Here is a 12782-nt window from a genome sequence, read left to right as displayed (position 1 = left end):
CCATATGGTACTTGGATTTCCAATCCAGTATTGTGCATAATAAATATTTATAGAATCCAGTGGTATTCTCTTCTTTCTGTTTATTCTTTACATGTCACCCAGAGAAACTCTGGCCAAGCACCAATCAAATATCCCAGCAAGTTACAAGCAATCTAAGCATGGGGGAAAGAGGGAAAACAGATCACCAACAGGCTCGTAATTAGCAACCTAGACCTGGAAGGAGGCGCTTGGGAAGGGCCTCTGATGCGTCTGGATTCCAGCGCTCACCACACATCACGAGCGATTTCGGAAATTGAGTTCTCAGTCTCTGCAAGGGGTAGGGAAGATATACACAATATTTTTGGCGAGACTGAGCAGGGGCATGTGTGGAGCAGCTGCAAAAGCAGACATCCGTCTACTCTCAGAGACCAACATAGGAACAAAAACGCATCTCTCGGTGATGACAGCTAACTTGTGCTCCTGGCATCTACTGGGAAAGCTGTGTCTCCCTACCTGTGTCATGTGGGGCTGTTGTGTTTATTTTGCTTCAGACAAAAACAATGCAGATTGTCCTTCTTGTTACCTTGTGAGTAGAAGAGTAGTTGAAGGAGCTACTGAAATACACAGAAGATCTGGAATACAACCTAATAGGAGCCAATCTTCTTATCCAGGGTCTAGCCTTGATGTAGCAATCTTTTGGTCTTTTCCTCTTTCCTTGACAGTCTTAGTCCCTTCCCTGCTCCTATCTCCTTTCCCTTTCCTTTTCTTCAGGTGTGAGAGCTACCAATCCCCAACTACTATTTCATTCTTCAGAAATAGAAAAAGGATTTAAAAAAAAAAAGCATAACAAGCCCACAAGTCAATACACAGTACTTTACTAATGGGAGTAGCTTTCACTGTCCATCACCCTCAGCATCACTTCAGCCAGAATCTGGGATGCTGCGTGCTGTACTTTCTACATTGAGGCTGCTGCCGTACGAATGGTGCAGACGTGTCACATTAGCATTATGTAGAGTGGAAGCCCCATACTTTTGCATATATAAACATATAACTTCAAATTAATAGGAAATTTTTGCATACCACAAGAATAACAATATTTTCAGAATCAATTTGAAGCTATCAACCAAACAAAAGCTGCATCTTCAGTATGGAAAACTCAGTTTTTTATACAGATAATTATGTTTTACTGAGAAATTGGTGCTCAAAAGTTCCTTTCTCTGTGTCACTGAAACAGCTATTTATTATGAAAAACATACTTATCGAATGTTGCCAAAAGTGTAATAACCACACATCTGTTATTCTTCAAATATATATTTTTTAAAACAGTTGGTATTTACTTAACATATAATAACAGTTATTAAATCATTCTTAAGTCTGTTTTGTGGAACTGTAATGTAAAGCATTACACACATGAGAGAAACACCACGGGAACAAACGCAGAAAGGGAATAGATGTGCTGTTAGTAGCTGAGTAGTTACTAGTCACATTAGAAATTACAACTCAGAGAAGAGTAGCAAGAGGAAGACTGGAAGTCTGCAAACCCTGCAGGACAATGAGTTTTAAGAGGCCCAACACCGTTCATTTAAAGTTTAAAAATTATTAGATCGTTTCTAGGTCAACAAATACAGAACAACAGAAGACATTTCCGTAATCGCTGTTGAATCTACTAGACAAGGATTAAATCACCTGGCAGCTCAAACTAGAGAAATTTAGATTTTTTAAAAAGTCCTTCTTTGGTTTTACTTTTCTGCAGTGTGGAAGTGGTCGTTTCCCCACCGCTGGCCGTGGGTCTTTCCAGGCTCTGCGCTGCAAGGCTCACTCCAGCCATGACCTGGAAAGACCCTACGGACTGCGTTACAGGAGAAGACCAGCTCAATGACTGACCTGATCCTCTTTCCTTTTGAATTTTAACAGGCTTTGTGCACTAAGCTCTCTTTTTAATTGCCAGAGTAGCCAGGAAACAAGCACGGTCACTGTTAATTGTTCATAACTATTACACTTTGGGAGTATGAGTGAGCCATTTTCACTGGGTCCTGTGTGTGACTGAAAAAATCTTAAGCCAGTGAGATGAACAATGCCTTCTGAAACACATTTTTAGTCATATTTGGAACAAAGTAGAAGAGAGCTGACTGCTTTCCAGACATTTTCATGAATATGTGGGTATCATCTAAACACATACCAATAATGAACAATAATCCCCAGGTTAACAGTGGCAAAAAAAGTCATCATCTTTATCCATGAGTCTGCTTGCTCTGGCTTACTAAAGATTATTAAAGAAGCCATGTAAGGTGACAGTTTGCTTGACATGCAGGTATGCTTGTCACACGCTCACAATTTTAAATTATGTTTCTTGTAGGACAGCATACTACAAGCTAACTTTTTTCATAATCCTCCAATTTTCTCCAAAGTCTTCTGTTGAAAATGCAGTCAGGGACTGCAGTCAAGATCATCCTGAACAAAGGTGATAACTACTGTAGTATGTTACAATTAGCTTATTTGTAATGTCTCAAAAAACAATCAATAACATAAAGACTTTCATTTAAATCTATCAAACCCACATATACTCCATTTAATTGAAAAGCTCTTAACTCCAGTCATTTCCTGAATATAAAGCTACTTTACTCAAGCCCCAGCATTTTTAATTTCTCTCGCACTGAAAAGCAGCATCTTCAGCTCACAAGCGATGCTTACATAAAAGCCTCGCAGTCAGATCTCTTGGTTGCCTCTGTGTTTTTCAGGATATGAAGACAACGGCAATGTAAACAATCTACTATTGCAGATTAAACATCAGGTAACCACAAAGCAGTGATGACATAACCTGTACTTTATCTGGGCTTAATTTTCTGCAACGTAAACCAGGTGGCTGCAACTCCTGCTCCTCAATCCACTGTAAAACAGCCTGTAAGAGGAATATTTTATATGAATTTTCCATCTTTTGAGCAAAGGCATACTCCTCCTCAGGACGTTACTTTGAATGTCTTTCCTTTTGTGTATCTAAAGATCTAGCTTCCTCCTGAGTAAGAATATCCGTGCTCAAACAATACATTTAAATGCTATTGATATTTCACAGCTGACTCAGGTGTGCCTAAGTCAACAGCTTTCCAGAGGATATGTTTTAAAATAGCAAAATATGTGCTGCTGCTGCTTCTTTCCTTAGTGTTGATATACGTAATACGAGAACAGCTATACGGAATCAGACCTAACACAGATGTAGCCCACTATGAGCCAGCAGTGTGCCCAGGTGGCCAAGAAGGCCAACAGCATTCTGGCTTGTATCAGGAATAGCGTGGCCAGCAGGAGCAGGGAAGTGATCGTGCCTCTGTACTCGGCACTGGTGAGGCCTCACCTCGAGTACTGTGTTCAGTTCTGGGCCCCTCTGTACAAGAGGGACATAGAAGTGCTGGAGCGTGTCCAGAGGAGAGCTATCAGGCTGGTGAGGGGTCTGGAGACCAGGTCATATGAGGAGAGCCTGAGGGAGCTGGGCATGTTTAGCTTGGAGAAGAGGAGGCTGAGGGGAGACCTCATTGCCCTCTACAACTACCTGAAAGGAGGTTGGAGAGAGGTGGGTGTTGGCCTCTTCTCCCAGGTGAATAACGACAGGACCAGAGGGAATGGTCTGAAGTTGCGGCAGGGAGGTTTAGGTTAGATATTAGGAAGAATCACTTTACTGAAAGAGTGGTCAGGCACTGGAACAGCCTGCCCAGGGAGGTGGTTGAGTCACCATCCCTAGAGGTGTTTAAGAAACATCTAGGTGTGGCACTTCAGGGCATGATCTAGCGACAGAGATTGTAGGCTGTTTTTTTTGTTTGAGTTTTGTTTTTTTTTTTGGTGTGTGTATGGTTGGACTCGATGATCTCAAGGGTCCTTTCCAACCATGAAGATTCTATGATTCACTATCCTTTCTCTATGGGTGCCATAAGGGGATACTTACTGAAGAGAATAAGACTAGAGAAAGCATGTAGTGATGCACCCCCAGAATAATCTCTCAGGTTTGAGAGATCTGCAGACCTGGGATTTCTACTTCTGCGCCTACAAGTTAAGTGCACTTCCTGCATGGAAGTATTACATACAGTAATATGTATCCCTCTGTTTACTTTGGAAACTATTCCTTAAGGCATAAGAAATACTGATCTTAAGCATTCACATACAATATGATATTAAGCAAATATTGCTATAAAGTTGTTAACACTGGACGTCAAATACATATATGTTACTCATGGATCTTTTAGTCAATCAACTTGTTATTGCTGATATATTCACATTATACAAAAGCTTGTGTTAAAAAAACAGGTAAGAAGATAAATATGATTATTATTATTAAAAAAATCCCAAACCTTAATTGTTCTACCTGTTTAAAGGACTTTATTTCTCTTGCTTTATCTTTCCCTGTTCTCTGAAAAAGCTGGTAAGAGAGAACACATTTACTTCTACGATTATGGCGAGCCAAGTACATTCAAATCTTCACCCCATCTGTATTAACTAACGTGCTGCTTCAATTAAAGTTACTCTAGGATGACAATCAACCTCTTGGGGTGCAGAAGTGCCATCTGAAAGCCTTTCTTCTTTTCAAACTAGAATGGCAATAATGGGATCTGCACAGTAATGTCTTCTACATATTTGCCTGCTCTCAGGCAGGCTTCTCACCTGTAATTCAGCCTATTAAGAATTCTCCATGTTTCATGTGGTACATAGATTGCACGCACACAGCTAGTGTGGGTTCTCCTTATAGTTTTGAAACGTCTCACAAGTTGGAAATTGACAGAAATGGAACTTTCAATGAACTCAGCTAAAAAAAAAATTGACTATTTTCTATTGGCAGTTTCAAACCATACATCCAAGGTATCAATTCATTCTAGCACTCCTCAAAACTACTCTTTTTTTCCATTTTCACGGAGACAAACAGCACCAGCAGGTGCTAATCTGTAATCTTAAAAGAAGAATGAGGCGATGAAAGAATCAATATTTTACTGTAGTGCCCTTCAGATAAGTATGATATCATGCTGAATGAAATGCTCATCAAGAAACCAGATTGGATCTAACTTCAGAAAAAAGCTCAACCTATTGAAAGGAACCCCTCTATGATATCAAACTTAGCAACTAAGAGTGTGTAATTTTCACTAATATCCAACTTTTTTTGCAGTGCTGTTAAAACCACTCATCTTTAAATAGAAAACATCCAGTAAGGTGTCACAGTTAAGGCATTTCTAGTCTGATTCTTGATTTGGCACTGCATCTTCTCCAGTTGGTGCTTATGAACCACAGCCCCTACCCAGATGCTGTAACGAAATGGAATCACCCCTATATTACTGGGACTTTTTTAAGCTTATGGGCTAGTAGGAGAGATACATTTTTATTTAGTGATCGGATTAAAGCCTTAAAATATGTCTGACTGTTGTGAAGCTATGAAATGAAAATGCCCTTTCTTCCTCAGCTACAAAATGGCAAGTATTCCATATCAGTCTGGATTTTCAACTTGTGATAAAAACACATGGCAACGAAATGGTTATTTTTTGTTGGTTTGTTTAAAAATGTTTGGCCAAAGTCTTTACAGGAATGACTATACTAGTAACAAAAGATTTAAAAAAGAAATTAATTTCTGGTGGACGAGAAGCTCAACATGAACAGGCAATGCGCACTTGCAGCCCAGAAAGCTAATCGCATCCTGGGTTGCATCAAAAGAAGTGTGGCCAGCAGGTTGAGGGAGGTGATTGTTCCCCTCTACTCTGCTCTGGTGAGACCCCATCTGGAGTGCTGCATCCAGTTCTGCAGTCCTCAGCACAAGGACATGGACCTGTTGGAACAGGTCCAGCGGAGGTCCACAAAGATGATCAGAGGGCTGGAGCACCTATGCCATGAGGACAGGCTGAGAGAGTTGGGGTTGTTCAGCCTGGAGAAGAGAAGGCTTCGGGGAGACCTAACAGCCTTCCAGTACCTAAAGAGAACCTACAGGAACAATGGGGAGGGACTAAAGAGTGTAGCAGGAGCGTATGAGGGAGTGTAGCGATAGGACGAGGGGTAACAGTTTCAAACTGAAGGAGGGTAGATTTAGATTGGCTATTAGGAAGAAATTCTTTACTGTGAGGGTGATGGGGCACTGGAACAGGTTGCCCAGGGAAGTTGTGGATGCCCCATCCCTGGAAGTGTTCAAGGCCAGGCTGGATGGGGCTTTGAGCAACCTGGTCTAGTGGGAGGTGTCCCTGCCCAGAGCAGGGGGGGTTGGAACTAGGTGATCTTTAAGGTCCCTTCCAACCCAAACAAGTCTATGATTCTATAATCTGACCTCTATGTATTATCTGGTGGAGGAAAGTGGGTTTATTGTGTTTTTATTGTTCTGTAGTATTTTAAACTAACCCGTGCCTGTATAGCTACAAAGATAGCTCTGTCCCAATGAAAAGCTAAGTTTCACCAAGACAGATCTTTGCCAAATTCAAAACTGATTTGCTTTTCTATGTTTCTGTTGAAGAACCAAAATAATATGTACCAACATAATATTTATGGCTGTGAGAATAACAACAAAACATAATCTTTCCATGCACTTCTGTGTCTACTATGTTGGAAAGAGCACTGTCCTTAATTTTTTTGCAAATATAATGTCTAACATGGAAATCATATATATTTAACTAAACATGTAAACCAGGCTGACTCTGTGCATATTCACTCAGGGTTATAACATAGATGCTTTCAAAATCACCTTCTAAAGAAAGAGAATTACTAGTCATTAGGACACTAGCACGTCCTTAGACACTTTCAGACTCTTACAGAGAGATGGGTGACCACCTTTCAGATACCACAGGTCTGTGGTACAACTGCTGAAGACCTGGAAGCTATTTAGAGACAGCCTTAATCCTTCCCTCAGGTGCCACCTTTCTAGACGGAGATCAGAAAAAGTCAAGCATTTAGAAACTTATTTCTTCAAGTGGTGTTAGTTAAGCAGACTCCTCCTATAAAAGGATGATATAAAAAAAATATTTCATATCTTGCTGCCAAGGTCTGAGAATCTTAATTACAGGTAAGAGTTAGGGTAATTACATTTCACTATCAGTCTTGTTGTAACAAAAACTTGTTTTGTTGTAATAAAAACTTTATGCAAGATAAAGGTCAGAAGAAAAATGCAGCCTGCTTTCTTTTTGTGAGAAAGCAAGCAAGTAAATAATTTTCTGTTTCATATGACTTGTATGGCTATTTATTGACTCCAGAAAGGCCTAATTGTCTGTAGGGTTTGCTGAGATGCCCCAAGCAGTATGCACAGTATGCGCTCCTGCAACATGAAGATGAGAAATCCCTTCTTGTCCACTCAACAGCTAGCCAAGAGCATTGTTGTACACCTGCAAGCCACTCTATTAAGGGAAAACAGCAAAACTTTATCCAAGTGGAGAGCAGATTCTTCTGCTTACCATTTGTAGAAGAATAAACACGAGATTAAGCATCTGACCCTCATCATCAGATCACTCTTTACTGGGGCTGGCCTACTTTAATTTCCAAGAGAGACATATGTTTCTGGTATGATGATCTTCTGGATAAGTTTGGCTGCAAGAAGTTCTTGCACTTGAGGAATGCTGAATTCTGAATTTTCCTCTGATGCTAAATAGCTCTCCGCCAGCTTTGGTCCTCTTTCAACTTCATTTACTTTTGTCAACTAATATGTCACAGGTTAGAAGTTTCATGGAAAAAATAATACAAGCGAGAGCAATATTTTCATTCATAAGTAAGACTTCTACCCAAATAGTGTGTCACCTTTTTTAATACTAGCATACTATATAGTCGCCAGCAAAAAACATTATGAGCCAAGTTCATTCAGTGAATAAGTTGCTTCAGATCGACTGGGGAAAGAGAAGAGGACATAAACAGAAAAGCTGAACATATATGTGCATGACACTGCATAACTTCCTCTCTAAATTTGAGGTCTTAGATACGTTCAATCAGCTAAAATAAATAATTCTGCAAACTTGCCCAAGCAGTTTTTCTTCCTTTTCTCTTTGCACTAGGAAGGAAACAAATTTATGGCTTACCTTTCAAAACCAATCTGCCGTAACGTTTTCTCCCATGTTGAACCTATACAAAAAGGAGAAAAAACAAAAACCCTCAGTGAAGAACCTTTACTGTATGAACATTTTTACTTTTCTCTTTTCCTTGTGCAGCTGGAATCTGTACAGTAAGGTGATTTTTCCACCCCTACAGAAGTACTTGTAAATAACATCTGTTTTCCCTGGAGTAAAGAACTGTTAAGAGAGACCACCACTGGGTGACATAATTGTCTGGAGGGGTATCAGCCAGTGCAACTCCTTTACATTGCAAAGCAGCCGGTCACTGCTACAGTTCACTGCCATTCCAAGGGTGGTCTCCTCTCCGACAGCAACGTGATCTGTACATGACTCCTGAAAGCGCTGAGCTGGCATCTCACATCACGCACTCTTCACATTTCAGCTTTTCATTTCACTGTAGCGTTCGCCTGATTCTTGCTGAAAGCTTTACAGCTCCTTCTGAAATCCAGCCCTTTTATTTTAAAGCAAAAGCATGAAGATGTATCTCTGCTTTATTGTTTAACCCTTCATACTGAAACAAACAGCTACAAAGGACTCTTTCTCAAAACAATCAAGGAGTTTTGAGAAAAAACAAAAAAAAAAAAAACAAAACAAGCCCCACAAACTACTCAAATGGGCAGACTCATCCAAAGAGTTGCCCTCAGTATTTCTGATGCACTTCATGCAACTTTTACCTTGATTTTCTCAAAAATACACCCCACTTACACACACACCACAAGCATTAGGTGAACAGTTTTCAGCTCTTAGTAGTTTTTTGCTTATTGTCAATCACTTTCTTGCTACTGTTATGTGGTCATTGTAAATACAGGCTACTAAGAGCACAAATATCTCAAGTCACACAGTTCTGCAAGGTAAATACATAGAAGGACATGAAGCTGGGTCATAGCGTCTTTTTACACTCCTGTGGGAAATGTAACAGGACGGCATGCAATGTAAGCAAGTACAGTTCTTTCTGAATGCTTCATCGTACTCAAACTGCAATCAGAGAAGTGGCAGTAAGTGCTGCCACAAGTGGCATCCCTTTGCTGATGCAGTCCATCGCCTAAAGGGAAATACAAATTAGGAACAAAGAGATTTCCTGTGAGTGACATTTAGTAGCACCAGAGAGACTCAGACACAAGCAGCAACGTTGCCAAGAAGTACTGAGAAAGAGCAGAAAGACATAAAGGAAAGAAACATGGTATGATTTAAATCTGCAGAATTTCAGGATTAAATGCATACTGTGCAGCAAGTGCCCATAGAACGACTATAACAAAATCATGGATTACATTCTTTCCACTGACAATCCAAGTCGTACTTGCCAAATTAGTACAGGAAAAGTAGTGACATAGTATTATCAGTCAGAAAAACCTCTGCAGATGTATCTCTTACCATCATTACCTTTCCATGCTGTTAAAGGTATCAGCTCAGAAATCAATGACCTGCCATGTTTGTAGTATGGTATTTATCTCTAATCTGCAACATGTTAAATATTTGAAGAAGACGCAGTAGATGCTTCTCATCGTTGAATTCGGGACACTTACTGCTGATCTAGATAAGAACTTAAACACTCAACTTCTAAGAAGTTTTGGGTTTGAGGGTTTGTTTTTATGTTTTGGGTTTTTTTAAACCTAGCAACAGAATTCTTTCTACTCAATTGACTTAACTTTCCAGTTTAGCCCAAGAAGAATGTGGTGAATTTCTAAAATAATGACACCATTTTTATATACAATATTATCTAGTATCTGTCCGGTTTGCAAATCACGGACTAAGCAAATAAAAACTGAAATTAATAAAACCCCAAAAGTCAATTTCCTTATAGGCCTATGTCATGTAAGGCTTCCTTCACAGTTCCTAACTGGACAGCCAAAGAATAAAGTTAACATGGGCCTGCTGAAAATAAATTCCTTGTTTTAATCTCTGTTCTTTAGAAAGAGGAAAAGAAACTACATTAAAGTATATGCCCCTGAAATAAACCAAAGTCTGACATTTCACTCCATACAGGAGGGCTTTGGGTTGGCTAAAGGGTAGGTTCATGGCCAGTTCCAAACAGGGTCAGTATATGACATTATACTCTTCTGGAACTCCTTTTTCATTCAACTTCTCACCACCAGTTGCTTCAAACTTCAGTCACACACATATATTCAGTGAAAGGCTCTAAAAACCTTTTCTAATGACACTTTGGGGCAACGGGCACAAAGCTTTTCTGTTCAGGACTGTTACAGCTACAGCCAGTGATCAATGTAATCAATCAGTGATCAAACACTTTTAACTGTCCCCATTCAGTCCAAAGCAGGCAGGGATTTCAGGCCCATATCCAGCAGAGCACACAGCAATAAGCAGCTTCAAAACCGAGGTAGAGAAAGCTCTGCCTTCAGTTTATGGAAAAAAATCAGTCAAGTTCTGTTTTGGAATAACTGAACAATGTACACTGTTTGATCGATACAGGGAGCTTCTACTGTGGCACCTGTTTTCGCTTGAGGTGAGGCAAAACTTCTGCCTGCACAACGACCTACATACGATACCTTTCATCAACACTAAGTTCATATTCTATGAAAAGAAGTCCTATTAAGACATCCTTAAAGCAGGACAACAAACATCCTCACTCACATTTATATCAAATAAACATGAAAACCAAAAAATCTTGTGCAGCACAATAAACCATCAACATTTCATTATGAATTATGCCCCAAACCCACCACCTTCTGCACACCCCTGGAGTATATCTGGTTTCACGTAGCACTGACGAATCGAGTCATTGCTAAAAAGACGACCGCGCCACTCCACAGGTAAGCGCAGGGCAGATGTAAGCAATTCATACATATCCATATAGTTTATGCAATCCTGCTGGCTCTGAAAGGGTATTCAACAGTTTTTGAAGTCTGAAGATTTGAAGAGTGTTGAAGAAAAGAAATTTCAACAGTATTTCTTAAAGCACAAACTAGTACTGGCATCTTTAGTCAGTGTTTCTATGCTTTCCACTGTTGTGTATGCTAGTTGTATGAATTTTTCACCCCGTGACTGGCTACACTTCAGTTGTATGATATATAGAGTCCAACAGAAAAGGGGAGGGGGGGGGGGGAGGAGAGAAAAGGCAATTGGGTCTCCACTGGTTTGAAATAATTTTTTGGCTGCAGCTGGCTAGCAGAACACTCTTTGAAATGCATGTGACTCCTCTGAAGGAAAGCCTGCCAAGAACACAACTAACATTTCATATTAAAAAAATATACATCTTTTTTATGGAGTCTTATTTTAAAATGTTTATGATCTAAACATTCTGTTTCAAGATTTGCCAATTCCATTCTCAATAGTATCAACTTCTACACTGCACTAACAGCCAAAAGTAAATACCCTGAGGTAACCGCAGCACTAAGAAGAATAATGCTATTAAAAGTCTAGAAAACTTATTATTTGATTTAAACCTTACTCGGTGCTTCCAAAACATTAAACAAGATTTAAGTCACGTAACTCTCATTAAAATCAAAACAGGAGTTTTTCACGAATTAAAGGCTTGATCCTGCTCCCAAAGAAATCAATACGAATTTGGCTATTCAATTCAGTCTTTCCCTCTGCTGGGACTGTGGAAAACATTCACCTGTCGACTTTCAGAATCAATCTGCTGCTACACTTTGGTTGCTAAGTTAATTTGGCCTCTCTTTGCTTTCTGTTTTTTACCACCATGTCAGAAATACCAAAACTGTTTATAAGAATGCCTTAATTTGGTACCCATGTAATTAAGCTTTTGTTCTAAAGATTTGCTCCAGAGTGCCTGACCATTCCCATCTGTTCCAAAGATTCTGTTTCACATTAACAGTGCTAGCTTTAAAATTCCTCAAAAAGACGAAGCATAATGCACTTCCAGAATTACTGCTCATATTTAATAGGAACAGTGGTAGAATGCACATCATGCTCACATATGCACTCAGTGAAATTCTAGCATACGAATGAGTGTTTAAGAATATGAGATTTAATATGATATAATGAAAAACATCTTTCTGAAATGAAAAGTTGTCTTCTTTGACAGGTAGGCTTTCATTTATATGGCAGTTTTCTTGTTTGGTTTGGTTTGGTTACAACTCTCTGCTTACTATGAATGAAAGGACTCATAATCCACTGCTAGGCTGCTCACCTTTACAAAGCATGAAGTTGCCTAGCTGCTGAAGTGCAATGGTGGGTTTAGGAAAAACAGAATAACATATTCATGGAATCAGAATACCAGGTTGGATAGGACCTCAAGGATCATCTGGTCCAACCTTTCTGGGCAAAAGCACAGTCTAGACAAGAGGGCCCAGCACCCTGTCCAGCGGAATCTTAAAAGTGTCCAATGTTGGGGAAAAATACTGGAGAAGTGATTTTCAGCCATTCATGGAGGTTGCACAACAATTCACTTTGACCCATATCATTCCCTACCTGCCAGTACAGCAGAGGTCTGTAGCTGTTCAGGGAGAAGCCTGGCATGTACTGTAAACACACAGCTAAAACATATGCCTCCTATACCATCCCCACGCAGGTATGCATGAAGGTCCCTATGGATCCCGTGGTCCCTACGACCATGTGCAGTCATTACCCACAGCCCTGCTGCCTTCTCACTTCTCCAGAGTTAGTGGCTACTGTGAGAACTACATGCCTGTGTCTGGCTCTGCTCTTGAGGCTTTCTAACAGTAAGAATAATAATTCTTGCCTTCTTTTCTCACTATGATCTGACACAAGGACCAGAGGAGAAAATATGACTTAATTGAACCAAAAGACATTGTTTGACTTTTTTCAATGAGCATTAAGTGA

At 39.9% G+C, this 12782-nt stretch overlaps 1 protein-coding gene across 11 annotated transcripts in view; it reads right to left on the bottom strand.

Moving 5' to 3' along the window:
• PIEZO2 (piezo type mechanosensitive ion channel component 2) overlaps nucleotides 1-12782 on the bottom strand; it is a 321861-nt gene that overhangs the window by 162271 nt on the left and 146808 nt on the right. For all 11 annotated transcript variants that reach the window (XM_074576625.1, XM_074576624.1, XM_074576616.1 and 8 more), the window contains exon 4: nucleotides 7989-8031. Coding sequence is in view for 10 of the 11 variants with exons in the window: in XM_074576624.1 (XP_074432725.1) it covers nucleotides 7989-8031 (43 nt within the window). In the remaining variant the exon portion in view is untranslated. The remainder of the gene's footprint in view (nucleotides 1-7988; nucleotides 8032-12782) is intronic.

This window comes from Larus michahellis, chromosome 2 (genome assembly GCF_964199755.1).
Source record: "Larus michahellis chromosome 2, bLarMic1.1, whole genome shotgun sequence".
NCBI classification, from domain to species: domain Eukaryota; kingdom Metazoa; phylum Chordata; class Aves; order Charadriiformes; family Laridae; genus Larus; species Larus michahellis.
Note: the sequence above shows the minus strand (reverse complement) of the source record. Positions and strands in the feature narration are given on the sequence as shown.